The sequence below is a fragment of the Acinonyx jubatus genome, chromosome B3, assembly GCF_027475565.1.
Source record: "Acinonyx jubatus isolate Ajub_Pintada_27869175 chromosome B3, VMU_Ajub_asm_v1.0, whole genome shotgun sequence".
Classification (NCBI taxonomy): Eukaryota; Metazoa; Chordata; class Mammalia; order Carnivora; family Felidae; genus Acinonyx; species Acinonyx jubatus.
Window position 1 is genome coordinate 38,156,311 of NC_069386.1, and position 22,896 is coordinate 38,179,206.

General features: G+C 44.8%; 1 protein-coding gene across 4 annotated transcripts in view; it reads right to left on the reverse strand.

Annotated features, from left to right (window-relative positions):
* Window positions 1–22,896, reverse strand: part of DIS3L (DIS3 like exosome 3'-5' exoribonuclease) — a 33,866-nt gene that overhangs the window by 2,485 nt on the left and 8,485 nt on the right. For 2 of the 4 annotated variants that reach the window (XM_027067581.2, XM_015078253.3), the window contains exons 3-12: window positions 18,658–18,786; window positions 16,754–16,889; window positions 13,532–13,708; window positions 11,992–12,070; window positions 10,675–10,854; window positions 8,243–8,412; window positions 6,742–6,903; window positions 4,810–5,057; window positions 4,156–4,248; window positions 1,231–1,764 (exon numbers count right to left, since the gene is read on the reverse strand). In XM_027067581.2, the coding sequence (XP_026923382.1) occupies window positions 1,231–1,764; window positions 4,156–4,248; window positions 4,810–5,057; window positions 6,742–6,903; window positions 8,243–8,412; window positions 10,675–10,854; window positions 11,992–12,070; window positions 13,532–13,708; window positions 16,754–16,889; window positions 18,658–18,786 (1,908 nt within the window). Of the gene's footprint in view, window positions 1–1,230; window positions 1,765–4,155; window positions 4,249–4,809; window positions 5,058–6,741; window positions 6,904–8,242; window positions 8,413–10,674; window positions 10,855–11,991; window positions 12,071–13,531; window positions 13,709–16,753; window positions 16,890–18,657; window positions 18,787–22,896 lie in introns of those variants that run through there. The other 2 variants (XM_053223844.1, XM_027067583.1) reach the window with 2 other exon arrangements.

Below are 22,896 nucleotides of genomic sequence, written 5' to 3' on the forward strand. Positions count from 1 at the left end.
CCCTTACAGATCAAAGGGTGGACTTTTTGAAAATCAAGAATTATGGAGCCAGAGTGAGTTAGAAAACAAAACTAAACTAAACCTGAGGTGTACAAGTAAAAGAAACCTAAATTATTTTCCTTTTTTTAGAAAGAGAAAAAGAGACAGGAAGTACTCTATTTACCCAAATAATTTTTAAAACCCAGGAAATAAAGAATTATATTAAAAAATGCAATTCACAGGAAGTACTCTTTTTACCCAAATAATTTTTAAAACCCAGGAAATAAAGAATTATATTAAAAAATGCAATTCACAATGTAGCACATAATTCACTTCTGTAGGGTAGCCCACCAAGAAACGGAGGGAAGAAAGGCGGAAAATGATAAACAGGAGCATCAAGAGGGTACAGGCTAGTGAGAGCCTTCAAGTATGACAGATGTGGATTCAAAGCCAGATTCTTCCTTAAGTGGTGATCTACAGGTAAGTCACTTACCCTCAGCAGCTGTAATTCCCTATCGGTAAACTACAAATGACACAAGATGTCCGAAAGCACTTACACCAAGTATGCCTGGCCCCCAAACACAGCTCACCCATCCACCAAACAAACCAACAAAAGATACTATCATAGACATAGGTGCAAAAAAAAAAAAAAAATCATTTTGATAAATGCTATTTTAATTAGCACTAATCTATTACTTGAAACAAAATATTGAAAAAAAAATCCTCTATACATCTTACATCTTTTTTTTTTTTTTTAATGTAGCCGTTAGCTATTTTTGTTTTGAAGTAAACCCAGCAGAGTTGCATGCTCTACCGATTGGGCCCGGCAGGCGCCCCGATACATCATTTTCAAAAGGGAAAATCTTTTATCCTGGAGGGGGGCAGTAAAAATGTCTCATTCTATGAAGTGATGATATAAATTTACCATTGGTGTGGTGTTTTAGGATATTGCCTCAAAGATCTGGTGCATTTTTAAAGTACTGAAATACATGGGATTACTTCTTAGTATTTGCCTAAGGGGCAGATGAAATTAAACCAGGCTCCTTCTGCATTATGAATTGTAGTGGATCAACATTATGCCTAAATAAACTTGTTTTAATTTTAATCTCTATACCTACATTGTATAGTAAATGAAAAAAAGCTAACAAGTTTTCTATTTTGGGGCAAAGATCTGGCTGTCGCATTTTAAGAACTACAGTAAAATCGGTGCACGGTACTCCCTTCCCTCTGCCCCCTCAAAAGAGGAATTACCGTGTATCTATGAAGAAGCCTTTTGCTTTAGCACATTCTCGCAGTTCAGAAAAAAACTCCTGGTGTGGAGGAGGGTGTTGGCGTAACAAGGCCTGATGCGGGAAGCTCTCCCAGATCTTCTTGGCTACCCAGTGGTTGGCCAGGATCATGCATTCAGCCACCGTCTCATGGACCTCCAGGGGCTGCTTGGGGATGAGGTCATGAATGTTCTTTTTCTCATCCAGCTGAACACGAACCTCTACCCCTTCCAGTTCCAGGGCGCCACAACAGTCTCGTTTAGCTCGGACGTGGCGTGCAATGTCAGTCAACTTTCCAATGGCCCACGCTAGCTCCTCTAGCCTGGCTTGTCTGGTCTTCTCATCCAGGTCTCTGAATTCTGGAATATCATTGACAATGTTGAAGTTTCCGTCCAGCAGTTCCTGGGCTGCTTCATAGAACAGTTTGTATGCTGATCGAATAATGGTTCTGCCATACCACACTTTCTTAATTTCATAGGAGGTTTTATCCAATTCCCATATGACACTTACAGCATACCTACAAAACCAGTAATGCTGACATCGTTATTCAATTCTTCCATTTTTTTAAATAAAAAAACGTGTTTAATGTTTATCTTTTGAGAGACAGAGCGTGAGCGGGGGAGGGGCAGAGAGAGGGAGACCCGTAATCCGAAGCAGGCTCCAGGCTCCGACCTGTCAGCACAGAGCCAGACGCGGGGCTCGAACCCATGAACTGTGAGATCATGATCTGAGTGGAAGTCAGAGGGTTAACCGACGGAGCCACCCAGGTACCCTCAATTCTTCCATTTTTGGGGTAAGTAGAACTAGACTTTAAATGTATCTTGACAGGTTTAGTTAGTAAAGAACCGCTTTGCCACCAAATCACTCTATTTAAAAACCTATGCAATAGGGGCACCTGGGTGGCTCAATCAAGTGTCCGACCCTTGGTTTCCACTTAGGTCATAACCTCATGGTTTCTTGAGTTCAAGCCTCACTTGGGGCTCTGTGCTGACAGTGTGGAGCCTGCTTGGGATTCTTGGTCTTTCTCTCTTTGCCCCTCCCCCACTCATGCTGTCTCTCTCTCTCAAAATAAACTTAAAAAAAAAAATCATGCAACATACAAAAAACAAAAGGCTAAATTTCCTAATATTTAAAGAATTCTTTTTAATTTTTTTTTTTGATGTTTATTTTTGAGACAGAGTGTGAGGGGGGGAGGGGTAGAGAAAGAGGGAGACACAGAATCTGAAGCAGGTTCTGAGCTGTCAGCATAGAGCCCGACGTGGGGCTTGAACTCAAGAACTGTGAGATCATGACCTGAGCTGAAGTCGGACACTTAACCGACTGAGCCACCCGGGGGCCCCTGTGAAGAATTCTTATAAATCAATTACTAACAGATAAAGAACTCAAAAAAAATGGGAAAGGAACATTAAATAGTTCACAGAAAAAAATACATAAATGACTGTTAAACATAGACAAATATGTTTAACTGTACTCATAATAGGAAAAATGCAAGTTAAAACCACCTATCATTTTCTTTCTTTTTCTTAAAAGTTTATTTACCTATTTTGAGAGAAAGAACCAGCAGTGGAGGGGCAGAGAGAAAGGGACAGAGGATCCAAAGTGGGCCCAGAGAGTCCAATGCGGGGCTCAAACTAACAAACCATGAGGTCATGACCTGAAGTCAGATGCTTAATCAACTGAGCCACCATGTGCCCCTAAGATACCATTTTCATCTATTAAGATCGGCAAAGATAAAAAAAAATACAACATATTGTGTTGGCAAGGCTTTAGGGAAACAAGCATTCTCACACGGCCATGGTGGGAATATAATTGGTTTAACCTTTAAGGAGGGCAATTTGATTACATCTCTCTAAACACACATGCATATACCCTTTGACACAGAAATTCCACTTGTAGAAATTTATCTTCCAGATACTGTAATTTTAAAAATGTGAAATGACTTATGTTTCATGTAATTCAGTACAGTTTGTAATAGCAAGACTGAAAACAATCCAAATGTCCATAGATAAGCAACTGTTATTAATATGGAATGATCTCCAAGATACATTTTTAAGAGAAAAAAAAGCAAGGTGCTGAACAGTGTATATATATCACACATACACACACACAATGTCACCCTTTGTGCACAGAAGAGAGACCACACGTCCACATTTGCATGTATGTGCATTATATCTAGAAAACCACAGAAGAAATTGGTAGCTGGGGGAAAATGGTAGAAGGGAGCCTTTCATTAAATATCTTTTGGAACCTACGGATTTTGGTTTTATTACATATTCAAAGACATTATATTAACTATAAACATTAACTATAACAGATAAACAACTCCCTACAGTTCATGATCGTCATGCAAAATAGCCTCAACCAGGGAATATGTATGCGCAAAGTCGTATGCGTTTCTTTTTTTTTTAACATTTATTTTTTGAGAGACAGAGCATGAGCGGGGAGGGGACAGAGAGAGAGGGAGTCACAGATTCCGAAGGAGGCTCCAGGCTCTGAGCTGTCAGCACAGAGCCCGACATGGGGCTCAAACTCACAAACTGCGAGATCATGACCTGAGCCGAAGTTGGACTCTTAACCGACTGAGCCACCCAGGTGCCCCAGTCGTATGTGTTTCTTCCCAGACTTTAGCTGAGTTTTAAAAGCCAACAACAGAGGTAGAAGCCGCCTCACAGCTAGATAAACGGAAAAGATGAGAGGAAGGGAAGGGAAGGCTAGAGAATAAATCTGCCTAAAACTAAGCGGGTGCGGGAGGGTACAGGGGGACAACAGGGGTGGGGAGCAGGGGGTAGAGCACATTAGAAAGAAGAGAAAGGCCAGAAGCAAGAGCACCGGGCATCACATAAGAGGCAGGACAAACTCTGGAGATTAAAAAAGCAAAAAAACCACAACAAACTATGAACAAACTCACCTATCAACGCCTCCCAGAAGAGAGCACAAATCGGCGCTGAGCTTGGAGGGCAGCATGTCATAGCGCCGGTCTGCTAAATAATAAGTGGTGGCCCTGTGAACGACACACGTGCGGGTGCGTGACCTTCAGCAGCGAGAGGCAGAAGTGCTGACTGCAGGGGCCGCGGGGAGGGAAATGGCCAAATCCTCAGTGCAAATCCCCCAAGGCTGTTGCTTTTTCATAAAGTGCAGCCGACTGGGTAATAAAGCTATTCCCATGCCCCCACTTTTCTAAGGGGTACTGCCTCGGGCTGAATGTTCTTCCGCTGATATGAAAAGGAAAAAGTGGCATGAATCTTACTTATCTAGGAAGAAGTGGAGTGTAATGATCCAGTATTCATATAAAAGGGTATTCCTACCTGAAACATTTAGCTCATTGCAATTTAGGAGGAAAGTGTGTGAAAGGTTCTGTTGAAAAAAAGGAAAGGTAAATGGATCAAGGTACTATTTCTCTAAAGGGAAAGGGGAGTGGACCTCAATTTTTCTCCCCCTAGGAGGGATCTGCAGAATTGCACAGAATTGTGAAATGTTCGTTTTGAAAATCTAGGAGTGGAGAGGTACGAATATGTTATAGCCACACACACATAATCATAGTGTTCATTTCAAACAGCATTACCTTGTTCTGGCTTCGATGTCAATATACGAATTTGGTGCCACAAAGTGTGTCACATCTGCAATGTGGACCCCAAGTTCCAAGTGGCCATTATCTAAGGTTCTGACGGAGAGTGTGTCATCCACATCTTCACAGCCTTTCGGGTCGATGCTGAATACAAGATGGGTTTTCCTCAAGTCTTGACGTTCTCGTTCCTCTTCAGGACTCACCTTCCAGGGATTTCCTGGTGTGTTTACTGGCATCTCACACATCTGTCCAACAAGAGTCAGATATTCGGCAGTTCACACACCCCGAGTTTCCTAGGAGATTCTGGGCTCTCGAAGAGTCTCACTGCCACCTCCTAGAAGTCCCATTCATTCCCCATTACCTTTTGCAATTAACCTGCATTTGCTTCTTTGGATCAAGAATTATTTATCGGGTGCCTCATGTGTGTCAGGAACTGTGCGAGGCTCTGGAAAGGGCAGGAGCCAAGAAGAAAGACACAGTCTCCTGCCCCTGCGGACCCTTACAGTCTGTCAGGAAATGTGCCTGTTTCCGGCAGCTTCTTTAGTTATGGAGGTCAGATCGAGGATAAACAGGCTTATCAAGAGCACAACCTCTACCCATTTTCAGATGATTCATTTGTTTAAATGCAGTTGAGCTTTTAATTCAATTCAAGCCCTGAAAAAAAAGAATCAACGTGTCCCAAATACTAAAAGCCTATTCCTTAAAGATAATTTAAGCAGGACCAATCTAGGGCATTGTCTCTCCATTATTACTTGTTTAGGCCATCAATTTGCAGTTAAGTAGGCTAAATGAGAAGAGAAAATTCTAGTCCCATGAAGTCTAACCCATGCTTTATTTTATTCTAACATTTTCACTAAGAGCTGTCAAAGCAAGTCAACAAATAATTTCAAGAAACTAATGTTAAACATAAAAATTTAATAATGTAAAATATTCCAAGATATTTTACTATTATAGCTACTGTTCTGTCAAAAACTGTAATGAAAATAAGAACACCCATCCACTCTTGATGGCAATGCAAACTGGTCCAATTTTTCTCGAGAACGATCTACCGATACATAAGAAAAGCCACTTAAATGTTTAATGCCCTTTGACTTGATAATCTTACTTTAAGGATTACATCTCAAGAAAAATGATGAAAAAGAAAAAAAAAGAGCAATGTTTGTAAAATTGTTTGAAGTAGAGTTTTTTTTTATACTACTGAAAAATTAAACAGCCCAAGGCCCAGAATTGAGGAAGACTTAAACAAACCAGAGTACATCAATACACAATCAAGTGCCATAACCTTTACTAAAAAGTAGCTATGGCAATACACAGAAATAATTTTAAGTGAAAGACACAGAACAGAAAATAGCATGGATGCACTATGAATATAGTTATGCAAAAATAATAAACAAGATTTATGAGGATTTTATGAGATCATAAAGCGATGGAAATAGCTAATGTTTAATGTGTATTGAATTTGTGTTTTCTGCCAAGGTTACAGAAACTGTTTCAGGAGCATGCTTTTTTGACCCACGGGTCAGAAATGTATAGAACTCAAGAAGCCACCTCCCGCAGCTCTGTGCAGGTCTCTGGTTGAATGATTAGGACAGGGAGTGGAGCCCAGTAGGATCTGTAACTGGGGACCCTCGTGACTGCTGGGGATAGATATGTACCGACAATATGATACTGACATACCATTTTTAAGCACAGTTGGAAAATGTAAAACTTTGAGAGCTGTGAGGCCCTAGGAAATGAACTATGCGCTTGAAACTGACTTCAGTCTGGTCCAAACACAGAATACAGAAGAGTGAGATTATTATCTGTGGCTTTCATGAGTGGTTACCCAGTACAGCGATTTTTCTTCTTAATGACCAAACAACGAACAAATGCAAAAAGAAACTGTACGGAATGTCTTTCACCAGACCAAAGGACTCGGGGAAACCTGACCTGAGCTTCGGAGAAAGGGACCACCGAAATACTGTTTTCCACCAAGATGGTTGCAATTTCCCCTTCCAGATCCCCGATTCTTCCTAACACACGCACAAAATGTCCATTTGGATACACGGATGTTGACTCCCAGGAGTCGATGCGCACAACTACCCTGAAGTCCTGCACGAAAAAGAGAAAAAAAATCCACTAGCCCAGCACCGGGAATTAAGTGGGTCAATAAGAAGCACCAAACAAACAAGAGATAAACAGCACCCAGCTCCAAAACGAGTGGCCAATTTAACAGTGGGTTTTGTGTTTTGTTTTCATTCTTGCTGTTTTACTAAATTGACAGATGGTTATGTAAAGGCCTGGCCCCGATGCTTTGGAGGGAGGCAGTACCTCTCTCCATCAAATAAGTAGGCTGGAAATTTTATTCTGTTAAAGAAAGCCAATTGTGGGGTGCCTGGGTGGCTCAGACACGAGTCTGACTCTTGGTTTCGGCTTAGGTCATGATCTCACAGTTCGTCAGATCGAGCCCCCGTTGGGCTCTGCACTGGCAGTGAGGAGACTTCTTGGGATTCTCTCTCTCTGCCCCTCCCCTGCTCTCATGCAGGCTCTCTCAAAATATAATAAATAAACTTAAAAAAAAAAAAAAAGAAAGCCAATTGTAACACATTCTAGTCAACGTTCACAACACAGAGGAAAACCTCAGTATGCATAGTGCAAGTTCAATTTCAAAACAAAATCTCAATTGTGGGAGCATGGGAGATACATCCTACTTTCTTTGAAGTTACTCTCTAATGTTTAAAGACATCTGTTAGTGGGGAAGGAGGTATCAGCGTGAAATGAACCCCACAAGCTCTCAAATTTCAGCAAACCCACGGGTCTGGAAAGCAGTGCTTACGCTTGGCCTCAGAGAGCCCGCGGAAGGTTCAAGAGATGCAAAAGGTACACGACGACCCAGTTACTGGCTGGGGACGTCCTGCTTCGGTGTCTCATTTACAAACTGCACATATCAAATTGCAGATATCAAATTGGACGATGCCTATACGCTTCGCCACAGTACAGGCTAATTTCTAACTTTCTCGTGTATGTCTTCTCCCCAGTGCTGTATTCCTTTATGGATAATCGATTCGGTGAAGTATCACTATATCATCCCTCCAGGGCAGAGTGATCGTATTTCTATATCACTTGCTGGAAGAAAGCTTGTTAGTGTTGGCAAAGCATATCTATTGAAAGTTTCTGTGTTGGACAGCTGGATAATGTATGCACTCTGTAGCTGTCCTACACAGCTCTTTCTAGGGCAGTTTCTCTCTGGCCTTCATTTATTAACCAAGGACTATTTAATAGATGGTTCTATATATTTAGAATTAAAAAAAAAACACCAGGATCTCGAAATGCTAGACGCCACCAATAATGTATCCGTTCTTATGCAAAGGAATTGACAGGGTTTCCTGGGATAGCTCAAAAGCTGGCAAACACAAAAGCTGGGGAACAGGAGAAGTACAATGTCAGCTACCTGGAGGGTTTCTGCTTGCTGAGTGCTAATTCGGATCTTGGGGATTCTGTAATCCCAAGGCGTAACTAGGATTTTCTGAGCATTTTTGCCCTGAGATTGGACCTCTTCTTTGGATGGAAATGTCACCACGTAATCCCGCCAGTTCTTCTGAAGGATGCCCACCACTCTGCCTTTGGGAAAACAAAACAAAAGAAGGCCTTAACTGGTGAGATGTCACCTATCTAGGCGCTGACTAGCTCGGCAGTGAGGAAGAAAACAGAAAACACAATGACCCGTTCGTATCAAGCACACACCCACACAAGTTGAGAAATGCTTAAACGTTCGCCTTAAGATGCCTGCTAATTTTTTTGAAAGATCACTTTTTTTTATAACATTGTCAGGATGCCCTCCCTACTGTGGGGTCCAATGTGACATTTAGAATCCATCAGTCCCACTTTCTCCTTTGCCCTTCCCTTATCAACCTCAGGTTTAGGTATGTTGGGAAAAGCCAGTAATCTTCACTTTTTTCAACTCACGCCCTCTCCTGTGCGTTTTCCCTTTCTTGCATTTTCCCACCAGCCAACATCATTTGGGCCAACCTTATATACAGAAAAGTATTCTAATCATAAGCCTGATATACAGCACTTTCAATCATCATGGACTACGGTCAAGAAAAAACAAATTTTAATAGTCAAAAGTGCTATCTTTCCACAAATATTTATTGAGCCCCTACCAGGTATGAGGCCCTGTTCTAGGTGCAGGGAATGTAGCAGCATCAGAACAGACAAAGTCCTTGATTTTCTGCAGTGGACACTCTAGTCTGGGTGTCTGTGGGGGTGGGAAACAGACAAGAAGAAGTAAATACAGGGAAGGGAATGATGTTTGCTCAGAAAGATATCAAGTAGGGTAAGGTGACCAACAGTAATACAGGGTCAGCAGTGGCCGCTATTTTAAATAAAGTGACATCTGAGCAGAGACTTGAAGTGAGGGAGGTTGGCCTGAGGAGGTTTGGGGAAAGCTCATTTCCAGTGGTACGAAGCTGGTCAATGTGGCTGGAACAGAGTGATGATGGGGACAGTGACACAAGGCAGCCCAAGCTTGGCAGGACCCTGTAGGCTATGGTATGGCCTTTGGATTTCATTTTGAGTGAAACAGGAAACGGCCACTGGAGAGCTTTGAGCAGAGACACACAGGCCCCAAAGACTTTTAAAAGGATCTTTGTGGGGGTGCCTGGGTGGCTCAGTTGTTTAAGCATCCGACTTCAGCTCATGATCTCATGGTTCATGGGTTCAAGCCCTGCGTCGGGCTCTGTGCTGACAGCTCAGAGCCTGGAGCCTGCTTCGGATTCTGTGTCTCCCTCTCTCTCTGTCCCTTCCCCTCTCGCACTTTCTCTCTCACTCGCTCTCTCAAAAATAAACATTAAAAATAATAATAATAAATCATTATTTAAGTAAAAGGATCCCCTGTGGCTGGCTCCCGTATGGAGAAAAGGCCATTTGAGCGCCAGGGTGGGGGCAGGAAGACCAGTGAGGAGGCGGCTGGGAAAATCGCGTCAAGCGGTTCCGGCGGCCCAGTTAGGGGAGAAGAGGTGGAGTCTGGGAGTAGAGCTGCCAGGACTTGCTGACGTGTGAAAGAAAAACTCGAGGGTAATCCCAGGACCTCTGGGTTGACCAAGTGTAGAATGAAACTGCCATTTGCGGAGACGGGAACACTCGGGGAGGAGCAGGTTTGGGGGCAGAAATCAGGAGTCTGTTACTAGGCGTGTTACATGTGAGATGCCCATGGGACACCAGGGGAAGATGCCAAACAGACAACACTGGAGGCTGAGAAGGGGGTCTGGTCTCTAGGCTGGAAAAATAAAGCCAGAGGAGTGAAGGAGATCCCCAGGGAGAGGGGGCGGATGGAGATTCAGCGAGGAGCCCAGAGGTCGTAAGACGGAAAAGCTCCAGCAAAAGGACCAAGGAGGAGTGGCCAGCAGGAGAGGAGAAGAACCTAGAAGCCAAGGATGAGGCAGTGATCTGTTGGCCAAATGCTGCTGACGGTTACGGGTGCCGAGGGCTGTTGGCAATGAGGTCACTGGTGTCCTTGACCAGAGGTCAAGGTTTTTTGGGGGGTGGGGGCCCCTGAATGTAGCGGCTTCGGGAGAGAACGGGTGAAGAGGAAGCAGAGAGAACACAGGATTTCACTGAGTTTCACTGAGTCTTGCCATAAACTGAAGCAGAGAAAAGGGCGGTAGCTGGAGGGGATCCGGACTTGAGAGGATTTTTGGTTTTGTTCTAAGAGATAGTACAGCATATTTGGATGCCGAAGAGAATAAAATAAATCTGCAGAGAGGGGAAACTGGTACTGGGGGGGAAAGAAACTATATTGTACCATAGTAACTGCACTATCTCTGGAACGATAAATGTTCCGCAGAAAGAATGGATAACTGGGAGACCAGCCGGTGGGCTCACCTGTGGGCATGGGCTCGCTCGGGGGGTCTCCCGAGGCCTTGTCATCACTGTCATTCTCACACAGGGCCGTGGTTCTTCCTTTCCATTCATTTTTAGGGAGCAGTTCTACGACTACCACGTCTCCATGAATTGAGCGGTTTCGAGCCTTCATGCCGTGGATTAGGATGTCACTGGCCAAACCTGTGATTGGGCGGGGACACAGAAACCCCATGAAGCCACAGGGGAGGCCACACCCGTGACACCTTCCAAACAAGGAAGCGTTCCTGCAAATCCAAGCTTTCTCCTCTCAAAGGTGCAGTCAAACCTTGCTCCACAAGTTAGGAATGAAGAAACACTGCCACCGTGCCATTTTATGTCACATGCTTTTCTAAGGTCTGACCATCTTTTCAGGTGGGTGACGGTGCCCTGCATGAGACTACATAAGCCTGGTCTGGAACTCTGTCACACAGCCACAGGGGTCAGGCCAGGGAGGGGTCAGGCGGCCGAGGAACCATGGCTACTGTCAAACTCTCGAGCATAAGCCAGAGAAAGGCACCGCTTCTCTTTCTCCTTCAACCCAGCCCCGCTCCCTTGACTACCAGGGGTGCTTTCTACCCTGTCCCTGAAGACCTAGCAACTATACTCTGTTACGATACAACTTATTTACACGCCTTCTTCATTTTTATCACTTTTAAAAAATTACTCCAGGGGCGCCTGGGTGGCTCAGTCGGTTGAGCATCCGACTCTTAACTTCAGCTCAGGCCATGATGTCACAGTTCGTGAGTTCAAGCCCCACGTCGGGCTCTGCGCTGACCGTGCAGAGCCTGCTTGAGATTCCCTCTCCCTCTCTGTCCCTCCCCGGCTCATTCTGTTTCTCTCAAGATAAATAAATAATTTTAAAAACAAAAGAAAACGATTCCAATAAGGCAGCACAGGACAGTGTCTTAACATCCCAGTCAAACTGCCTCAGCAGCAGATTCAGCCCCATCACTTCCCGGGTGTGTGATCTTGGGCAAGTTACTTTGCTTCTCTGTATTACAGTTTCCTCACTTGCAGCTTTGTGCATCCTCGCCAATAACAGGTGTCTCTGTTAAGTGCTTAGAACAGTACCTGATGTAGACTGAGCACTCAATAAAACTCAGCTATTCTCATTTTTTAAAACCGACTACAATAAAATCAGAAACTATAGGTAAAACACGAGAGGACAGGTAAAACACACCCAGAGCAGGAATATCTAACACGGCAGGTAGGGTACGACAGTTTCAACCTTACTTTCTTCGTTGTGCAATATCAGAATAGAGACAGAGTGCGGAAGTTTATGTAAGGCGTGTACTGAACCTGAATCTTTGCAGCTGGCTCCTTGAAGTCGAACGAAAGCTTCTATCTGGGCCCTGTGTTTGTTGACATTCAGGATTCCCTAAAATCACAATAAAAATCAACTGAAAAATTTCTTTTCTGCTTGCTTTACCCCCTAAGGTACAGTTTTCAAAAAGTATATGAAAATATCCCCAAAATATGGGGCAGTTCAGTCGGTTAGTTAAGTGTCCGACTCTTGGCTTCGGCTCAGGTCATGGTCTCACGTTTTGTGAGTTCAAGCCCACACACTGGGCTCCATGCTGACAGTGCGGAGCCTGCTTGGGATTCTGTCTCTCTCCCTCTCTCTCTCTCTGCCTCCCCCACTCGCTTGGTCTCTCTCAAAATGAATAAATAAATTTAAAGAAAATCCCCAAAATGTTCTTTTAAGGTCTGTGATCCCTTCCTTTAGGAAAAAATATTCATCACCAAGGTTTCTTTTCTCCAGGGAACATACCATCATTCTGAACTATTCTTGGCCGTACCAAGTGTTCGAAGTGCCATGATCTATTTTACCTAAGTGATGAGTGGGTCTTTAAAAAATCTTCTTCCTCAAAACATCCTCCCTGGAATGCCATAAACCTTACTATCAAGTTGGAAGCATTAGCCACTCTAGTTATACTCATTTAAAATACTAGGGGCGCCTGGGTGGCCACTTGGTTAAGCATCCAACTCTTGATTTTGGCTCAGGTCCTGATCTCAGGGTCCTGAGACTGAGCCCCATGTAGGGCTCTGGGCTGGGTGTGGAGCCAGCTTAGGATATTCTCTCTCTCTCTCTCTCTCTCTCTCTCTTTCCTTTCTCTCTCTCCACAGCCCCCCCCCCCACCCCTTCCCTGCTCAAGCACACACACTCTCTCAAAAGGAAAAAAAAACAAAAACAAAAGAAACCCACAACTTTAGGGCGGGACTTCAGCATGGCATTCTCAAACTTCGGCCTGCATAAAAACTGAGCTGCTTGTTAAAAATGTAAAATTCATGACGGAACAATTTTGTATCTTGATAGTGGTGGCAGATACACAAATTGACCAATGTGATAACACCGCACACACACACACACACGTAAAACTGTTAAAATCTGAATAATTTTATCTGATTCCTTCTCAAGACAGCTTAACAGCTTCTGGGGTCTGGGTCCTGGGGGACCACAAAAGGGCCCTTGAAAGAGGCAGGAATATTGCAAAGGGGCGAAGAAGCCAAATTTCACCAATTTCACCATTGTGCCCAATTTCCAGACCTTGACTGCAAAATATGTGCTCTTTCCCAGAGACTGGAGGCACTTATAAGGCTACTTGTGTGATGCTCAATACGTAACCCAATTAAGAAGATTACAGAGTAGCACCAAACCAGATGGCAAGGTGTCCCCAGGAAGAACGACTCTGAAACCATCTTCAACAATGACAGCCCTGGCTTACTCATGCCCATTTTATTTACAGCCTTTGAAATTAAAGGCCTGTGGCAGGCCAGTAAAGGCGAGAAGAAAACAGACTGGCCTGTCCCGATGCCGACGTCGCATGACCACCCTCACCTGGATGTAGCGTCCCGATTTAATGCCGGCTTCCAACACTTCCAGGGGAAGATGTTCTGCGTACTCCTTCCCGTGGCTCTCCTGACTCTCATTCTCTCTTTCCCGTCGAGACTGAAGGATGGAGTCACAAAGCTCGCGGGCGGCCTTTAAATCAGGCCAGAAATTGTCCAGGTAATTCTGTGTTCAATAAAGGCAAAAGAGAAACGTGGTCAGAAGGTAACGGCTCTCCCTTCCGGTAGTATTACAAGCAGTCCCGGGCGGGAACCGCTGGCGTGTGGTTTTGAAGTGGTGAATGAACATTACCTTCCCAAGCCTCACGTTACGGGCTAGTTTTCTACCATCTCACTAATCCGTGAAGCCTCGCCAAACGAACCCTAGGGAGGCCCTTCCTACCATGGAATGCTTGCTTTGCACTTTCGAATCTCCTCCTCTCTCTGGGCGCGTGTACACACACACACACACACACACACACGCAAACACACACATACACGCGTGGCCTTCTGCCTATCTTTACGTGTATCTCGTTGCCACAGACAATGGCCTGCAGTAAATGCAGAGAAAAAACTCTCACGTGTGCATTCTTGTCTTCTTTTTTCTTTTTCCCATTCTGAAACATTTGAAACTTATAAGAAACTTAAACAAGCAGGTAAAAATGGCAAGGCGTAAAGCGCATACGGAAATGTCCCCTTTTCCCCCAACCCACTGGCTACGCCAAGTGAGCAGAGGGGGCAAAGCCAAGACGTTTCTATTCTTCTGGGGCTTCCCCGTCATGAGCTCCCAGACGATGGAGTCTTCCTTGGTGACCATCCAGAGATGTTGTAACGCTTCACAGAGACGTTGCTATTAGTGTGATGACTCAGTACGAGACTTCACTTTGACACAAGTGGTCAGGGTCCCTCCCCCCCACGTAGACTGAGTGTTACCGCACCTCTTGGTGTAAGTCTATCAGAGAGGACACCACCCGCAAGAGGACGGTGTGTTGATGCTGGCTGTGCTACGTCGAAAGCACACTCCCTTGAATGGTTGGCTCTCACTAAATAAAACCAAATTTACATGTTTTTAACTCAACTTTAAGTCTAAGGTAGAGTCTAGCACATTCGCTTTTCTCACATAAAAAAGAAAATGCAGGGGCACCTGGGTGGCTCAGTCGGGTGAGTGTCTGACTTTGCCTCAGGTCATACCTCACGGTTCGTGAGTTCAAGCCCCGCACTGGGCTCTGTGCTGACGGCTCGGAGCCTGGAGCCTGCTTCAGAGTCTGTCTGTCTCCCTCTCTCTCTTTCTCTCTCTCTGCCCCTCCCCCACTCGTGCTCTGTCTCTGTCTCTCTCAAAAATAAACATTTAAAAATCAAAAAAAAAAAAAAAAGAAAATACATTATATTTATATTTCTCCCATGGACCTCAGGGTCCTGTTTGAATCACCTCCTTTCCTTCCCCAGTCCTTCGAGAAGTTCTGTCTGTGCTAACGTCAGTACCCCAATTCTATGGTCACTTATAGCTTCTCACCACCCAGTTCCTGCCACTATGAACCGCCTCTTCATGAGGATTTACTGTCTTCGCTTTTCCCAGCTAACTTCATGTCCCCACAGAAACTTCTGGCCTTCTCGTCTGAACTCCACAGTATCTCTTTTTTTTTCCTGCTATCTATCATTCGCCTCTATGAAGCCCTCGGTCACACAGTTTGCTTAGGAGACACTATACACAATAAACGGTACCACAGTACCGGACTGTGAAGAAAAGTAATTTGAACAAAAAGTAGAAAAATGTAATTTTAGGCAACTGTCCTCTGCGAGAACAAGACATGATGTATTGCAACAGAAAAAACAAGTGACACCGCCATTAATATCCAGCGCCCCCGGAACTCTCTGGCACGCCGGCACACTTTTTTATAGCAGGGCCAAGAAAATTCTATTGGCAAATCTTTAGCAATACGTGCATCTGGGAACTCTTATAGAATCTACAATTCAAAATCCAACTTGACTTTCTGTAAACTGACAGGGGCAACGGAGGGCCTCATTTGAGGTTCTGAATCAAAACCCGATATTAACCACTGGCACTTGATTGGCCAGCTGGGCAGACAGAAGAGCCCAGTAATCTGTTGAGAGATCAACAGCCATCCCACTTTCCCCAAGGGGTACCCCAGAAATAGGAGAACTGGGTTGCCAACACAGCCCCCCAAAACGGCCACCAATAACACTGCTCCCACCTGTGATCTGTACACTCAGCCGATGGGACAGCCTTCACATAAATGATAGCGCAGCTCGCCCCTTCCTGTATCCCTGCTAACCCCCATGTACATTCACAAGTGGGGAAGAGTGAGGAACAGTGCCAAAACAAGACTGGCCCTTAAAACTGCGCGGTGTGCGTACGGGGCGCCTGGGTGGCTCAGTCAGTTAAGTGTCTGACTCTCGGTTTTGGCTCAGGTCACGATCTCGCGGTTCGTGGGTTCGAGCCCTGTAACGGGCTCTGTGCTGACAGCATGGAGCCTGCTCGGGATTCTCTCTTGCTGTCTCTCTCTGGCCCTCCCTGACGTGTACTCTCTCTCTCAAAATAAATAAGTAAACTTAAAAACCAAAAAAGATTAAAACTGTGTCGTGTGTGCATGCAGAAAAACAATGTGGGGGGCAGCCGAGCACGGTGGTTAAGAGCTTTGGAGTCAGAGTGCCGGGGGTTCCTCCACTTTCTACCTGTGTGACCTTGGGTGAGTTACTTAGTCTTTCTGGGCTTTAGTTTCCTCACCCGCAAAACATGGACAATGGCACCTACCTCATGGGGGTAAGAATTCAATGAAACAATCCACTTAGAATACTGCCTGACATAGATAAATGTTGGCTATTACTATTAGGTGGGACCATATAAAACTGCCATTTTGGAGGTCAAAAAGAATAGTATTGGCAATTTTATAACATCCAACCTATTCTTGCCATCATCATCACCACTATTGTTATTGCTGTAACTGTGCAACGGGTTTACTGTCAACAGGGGCTTCCTGGGCTGAACTCTCAGATGCTACGGGTCTTACAGTCACGGGGGGGTTGCCCAAATTTGCCAAAGCCAAGATTCCATGGCTGGGGAGAGACACAGACATGGAACTCGTTGGCTGGAGTCTTCCTTCACTCTTTGTTTTCCCTCTTCTGCCTTGCCACATGGATCGAGAGCATTGTGGGCACCACTGAAGAAATGAACACACACAGACACACTTACGGACACACCAGATGCAGGTACCTTGAAAGAAATCACAAACACTCCTTCGGTTTCGCTTCCATACTGCTGAATAGCCTCTTCGTCTTCTGTCACCATAACGATTGGCATCCTATCCTGGCAGTGGTGATAATACCAAACGGCTGCATTGTATATGCTCCTAGAAAAGCAAGGGCACATGAGCCCTCCCAAGGCAGACAAACACAAGCTACAGTCCAAAGCGTCACACCGGCCTTTTGATCTGCTATCCTTGGGTTTATGAGGACGACCACCCATTCATTCAACAAGTTATTTCCCGAACACTGGTCATAAATATGCCCTGGGTTGGGCAGTCTGGGGGATAAAACACGAATCAGAGAGCACCCGACAAGCCTCTTCTTCCCTAAGACATCCAACCACCACGGCAACCTCTTTCATTTCTTGATGTGGCCTAGAAACCACAAGGCTCTGCCGTCTCTTAATACCTTTTGGCTGGAAAGCCATTACCATAGCACCACACGGATGACAAGCGAGGCTACGTGAGGTTTCAAAGCTGGAGAGACAAGTCTGGCTAAGAGAAAAACTAGGCTGCGTCCAGCTCAAGGTCACAATCCAATAAGGTCTGCGATGGAGTCAACACAAAATGTCTGGAAATCTTCCTGAAAAGAATCGGAATTGGAAAACACAGCCTGGGGCTGGAGACGTGTGTTCAAGGCTGGACTGTGTTTCCAATGAAGTGTGTAAACTTGGGACAGTTGGTTTCGTAGGCATCTGTTTCCCTTTCTGGAAATCACAATGCTACCTAAGGTTCCTTTAGTTTTAGATTAAAAAAAAAAAAAATTCAGCGGACATATACTGAGTCTCTCCTATGTGCAAGCCTGTGTGGTTAGTAAGTAAGATCCTTCTAACTGCTCACATGTGACCTGGTCTAGAGAAAGATCGGCTTTCCTTTCTGGTACTGAGCCCTGTGGGAACTTAGGACTATAATTAAGGACTCAGTATGTATCAGTGTTTATTTTACTTTAGAGAATTTAAGTATTTAGTGGCTACACAGATAAAGAATTACAAGGAAAAAGACGAATGAAATGTTTTGTATGGATAAGACAAACAAGGTCCTCGGCCCTCTGCAGAAGAGCAGAGCAGGGGCTGTGGGTGCCCAGCGCCTGTGCAAAAGGCCCACCGTTGACTCAGCTGCAGGTGGGTGGCAGTTCCGACCCCCCCCCCCAGGCCCACTGGGTGGAGTTAACACCCCTGCAGAATGACCCTCAGCTAAAGGCGGAAGTCTCCTTTATACAACACCCTGGCCTCTGCTCTTCCAGATGACTTCTGAGGCAAATACTACACGGCTTCTCAGAGGCTCCCAGTAGGACTGAGCCTCAGTTTCCCACAGCAGTAACGCATCCTTAACTGCTCTCCCTCCTTCCCTTCTGTCTCACTCCCTGCACTTCCTCACTGCTGTTTCAGGGAACTGCCTCCCGCATCAACCACCCACACCCAACCCCTTGCTTCAGGCTCTGCTTTTAGGTGGATCTAAATGGCTAAAACAGCCTGACCAGAGTTAACCTACCAGTTCCAGTTTAATAAGACCGGTTGGAATAGGAGAGCAACTTCTACCAGGAAAATTGGATAATCTTAGCTTAAAAGTAGATCCCTCCCCCTCCCATACCCCCACATTCAAGTTATGACTTCTGGATCCCTGGAAGGTTCCTACCAGCTGCTGAGATCTGGGGCAAACACACTCTGAGTATCTACAGCTCCCTAATGACAATTTCTAAAATATGTATGTATTCGAACGACATATCTACAACAGTGGCACGTTAAGCATTTCAGTATTAATCACAGTTCCAGAACAACTACTGGTTTATTCTAGCACACTATTTAGGTCAACTCCCAGATAAAGAAATTAAAGACAGTCCTGACCATTCACAGCCATTGGGGGGGTGCCATACCTGGTCTGCCACTTTTCCATGGATTCTCCTCTCTCCCGAGGGAGGTAGCAGAACTGTTGGAATTCGTTAGCAAAGAGAATGCAATCATGACGGGCATCCCTCAGGAGGTTTCGCAATTTGTTATACTGTCTGGGACACAGAAGAGAAAGAGAAATCTGACACAGCAGGTACTCATCGACTGCCAGCTCTTGCTAAGGATCAAAGAAGATGAGGCATTTCAGGACAAAAGATTGATTATTTCGAACCCAAGAGACATTTATTTCTATTGGCCTCGGCGTGGGTAGTACTATGGGGCTGTTGTTTCTCAATTTTGCCTGCCGGAATGTGCTCAATCACATTAATTAGCCTGTGGATCAATCACTCTGCCCTTTCCCCTTCTAGACGTGTGGCCATTTATTCAGTGATTACATGACCCTGCCCTGCACGGCCCCCTCTTCAGAGGCTCGCGGAGGATAGCAGGCAAAGCAGAGTTTGGCACTTTACTCTTGTACCTCGCTTTGTTCTAGAAACGGCAGTAGGCACTGGTACATTTTACTTTGTGCTGGCAGCCCCAGAAAAGTTCAGGTGACGGAAAGAAGTCTGGGGATTTATCCGTGAATTTTATTTACGCAGCCACCTCATTTACATGAATGACGGCTAGCTGCCATCTGTCAGACAACTAACAAAGTTTTCAGGTTTCTTCCAAACGGAGATCCTTCCGATAGTGCTAGCCAAAGTCTCTCATCAAATATGCACCTCATACGGGTCAGGATCTAAGATGGTGTTTTTCTCTTTTCTTTTTCAGAAGGTGCTTTTCAATAGTCGAGGTGATATGAAATACAGGAAATGTTCACAGTTATCTTAAAGGAAGCCAATTGTTTACTTAAAAATGGATTGATATTAAACTAGATGTTAAATTAACATATAAATCACCCAAGGGAGATGATTGGCATTTAACATGTGTTCTTTGTTAAATGTTTATTTTCGGGAGGGACAGAGTGCAAGTGGGGGAGGTGCAGAGAGAGGGAGACACAGAATCCATAGCAGGCTCCAGGTTCTGAGCTGTCAGCATGGGGCCCAACATGGGGCTCATATTCACGAGGTATGAGATCATAACCTGAAGACGAAGTCGGACGCTTAACCGACTGAGCCACCCAGGCGCCCCAAGATGTGTTTTAACATAATAAAATTTATGCTTTCCCGTTCCTACCCGCAGCCCGCTGCCATGTTTTTAAAAAAAAATGAGTCTTTGGGTGCCTGGGTGGCTCAGTCGGTTAAGCATCCAACTTCAGCTCAGGTCATGATTTCGTGGTTTGTGGGTTCGAGCCCCATGTCAGGCTCTGTGCTGACAGTTCAGAGCCCGGAGCCTGCTTCGGATTCTGTGTCTCCCTCTCTCTCTGCCTCTCCCCCCCACTCACACTCTGTCTCTCTCCCTCTCTCAAAAATAAATAATAAACATTAAATTTTTTTTAAATGAGTCTTTATATTTAAGCAAAAGAACTCTCCAACTTCTCTTCTTTAAGTAAATGCTAATCACCAATATCTGTATCGTCTTAACACTTAATTAGAAAACAAGACACAGTGATTTTATTTTCTTAGTAATTCTAATTTTGAGCTATTTTAAAAAGAATCATCAAGTAATAGCACTTACACAATTTCATAATCAACAAAAGGATTCGGTGTCATTGCTGTGAAGGGCAGCTGTCCTTGACAGGATCCCACTTGTGCAAAGAAAAGCTGCCCCCCGCCCATCTCAGAAATGCCTGGAACGTAACTAACTGGTAGTCTTCCCACCTTCACAAAGATATATTTGAAGTCATTTTTAAAACCTCTTAGGATATGCACAGAGGAGTCTACACCACCCTGTTCCCAGTGCCCGTCCCTGCACAGTAGTAAGGTGAAAACTTTTACCTTCTGCTGGACCCATTTCTGTAATGCACGAATTCTTCTAAAGGAGCGCTTATTTCTTACGCAATTAAGGAATGTAGAGGAGACTTCACAAACAACTGTAATTTATTATTTCAGAGACGACACTGAAAAAATATCGCCTATTTTTCCTGATCTTATCGTCCATAGTATTGGCGCCCTTTATGCTACCCCTAATAAAGCACCTGGACTTTAGTGCACTTTTTTGTTTACCAATTACCTTCCATATTGAAGGTCCTTCATTTAGCAAATATTGGCTGCATTCCTTCCCTTTTGCTCCACTGAGCACCCTCAGGGGACACCATCTAAGCATCTCCTTTCTGTCCTTTGCTTGCGGTGGCCACGGGCTTGCGGTGGCCATGGCAAAATTACCGTTCCTCGAGAAAATTAAACCAAGAACTACCCTATGACCCAGCAACCGCACTCCTGGGTGTATGCCCCAAAGGACTGAAGACAGGGTGTCAAGGACACATTCCTGTATCAATGTTCATGGCTGTATCATTCACGATAGCCCAAAGGAACCAAGGAAGCAAACCAAGTGTCCAACGACAGACGGATGCATAAACAAAATGCGGCATGTACACGCACGGGAATATTTTCCAGTCTTAAGAAAGGAAGTTCTGACGCAGGCTACAACATGGATGAACCGTGAAGACGTGATGCTAACTAAGCGAAATAAGCCGGTCGCAAAAGGACGGACACTGTGTAAGATTCCACTTATATGAGGTAAGGTACTTAGTCTCGTTTATAGATGCAGGACGTAGAATGGTTGTTGCCAGGGGGCTAGGGGGAGAGGGAGGTAGGGAGTTAGTATTTAATGGGTGTAGAGTTTCAGTTTAGGGAGATGGAAAAAAGTTCTGGAGAGGACGGTGGTGATGGCTACACGAAATGTGAATGGATTCAAGGCCACTGACCTATACACTGAAAAGCGGTGGGCGACTGGATGGCTCAGTTGGCTAAGCATCTGACTCTTGACTGTGGCTCAGGTCATGATCTCAAAGTTTGTGGGTCCATGTCCCACATTGGGCTTCACGCTGACAATGCGGAGATGCTTGGAATTTTCTCTCTCTCTCTCAAAATAAATAAACTTTAAAAAAGTGTTTAAAATGGTAAATCTTATGCCAAATACATCTACCACAATTTTAAAAAAACCAGCTAGACTAACTGGCAAAACAAAATAAAAACAAAAATCAGAACCACCCATTTCAGTGGCAGAAGTGCCATGACAGGGAGAGGTACAGAGTGTGACAAGAACATGGGAGGGATGGGGGAGATGACATCTGAGATGAGAAAGGTGAGTGACAGTTAGCCAGACAAAGGGCCAAGGGAGGAGAGAGGAGACAGAAAGTTCAGGATAGCAGACAGTGGTTCACATGCCCAAGAAATGTTTTCCAAATGCATAAATGAACTCTCATCTCTTTGTGACAACAGTGGTCCAAATACAAGACAACAGTGTGTCAGAACAAACCCTGACATTTTCAGAACTCAGTTACAGTTTTGCTGGGCTCTGCACACATCCCCTGATTTGCTATCACACTTTATACATATATATATATATATTTTTTTTTTTAAATGTTTATTTATTTTGAGAAAGAGAGTACGTGTGCAGGGGAGGGGCAGGGAGAGGGAGAGAGGGAGAGGGAAAGAGGGAGGGGGGGAGAGAGAGAGAGGGAGAGAGAGGGGGAGAGAGAGAGAGAGAGAGAGAGAGAGAGAGAGAATCCCAAGCAGACTCTGTGCTGACAGCACCCCCGACATGGGTCTTGGGTCTTGAACTCACGAACCGTGAGATCGTGACCCGGGCGGAGATCAAGAGTTGGACGCTTAACTGACTGAGCCACCCAGGCGCCCCTGACACGTGCACTTAGGCCCGGGGATTCTCCAACCCTGTCCTCCTCAAAAACTGGTGTTCCACAAACCAGGCCCAGGTCGTTTACCAACAAATTAGAGGAATGACAATCCTTCCCCATGTTTAGCAAAATATGTTACTTCACAAAAAAGAATTTTCTCAATTTAAAGTTTCACTCCCGTATATTTCCCTTAGACTTGTACGGCACGCTTCCATTTGTCAGCTACCTATCAGCAGGGTAAGACAAATGAACAAATGGCCCAAGAATATTAATGGGGAAAGCAGGAAATAGTGAATCACTCTGAGTGTGACAGTCAAGTTTTCTTATAGGCATGTGGGCTTATGGTTGTAATTTAATAGTGCATATGCACAATACAGTCATATTTTTTTGCTAGTCAGGGCTGGTGGTGCATACGATGGGATTAGATATATGAGGATCCTGCACGGAGCCAGCAGATCACAGCGCCTTGAACAAGTTTAGCCTGAAT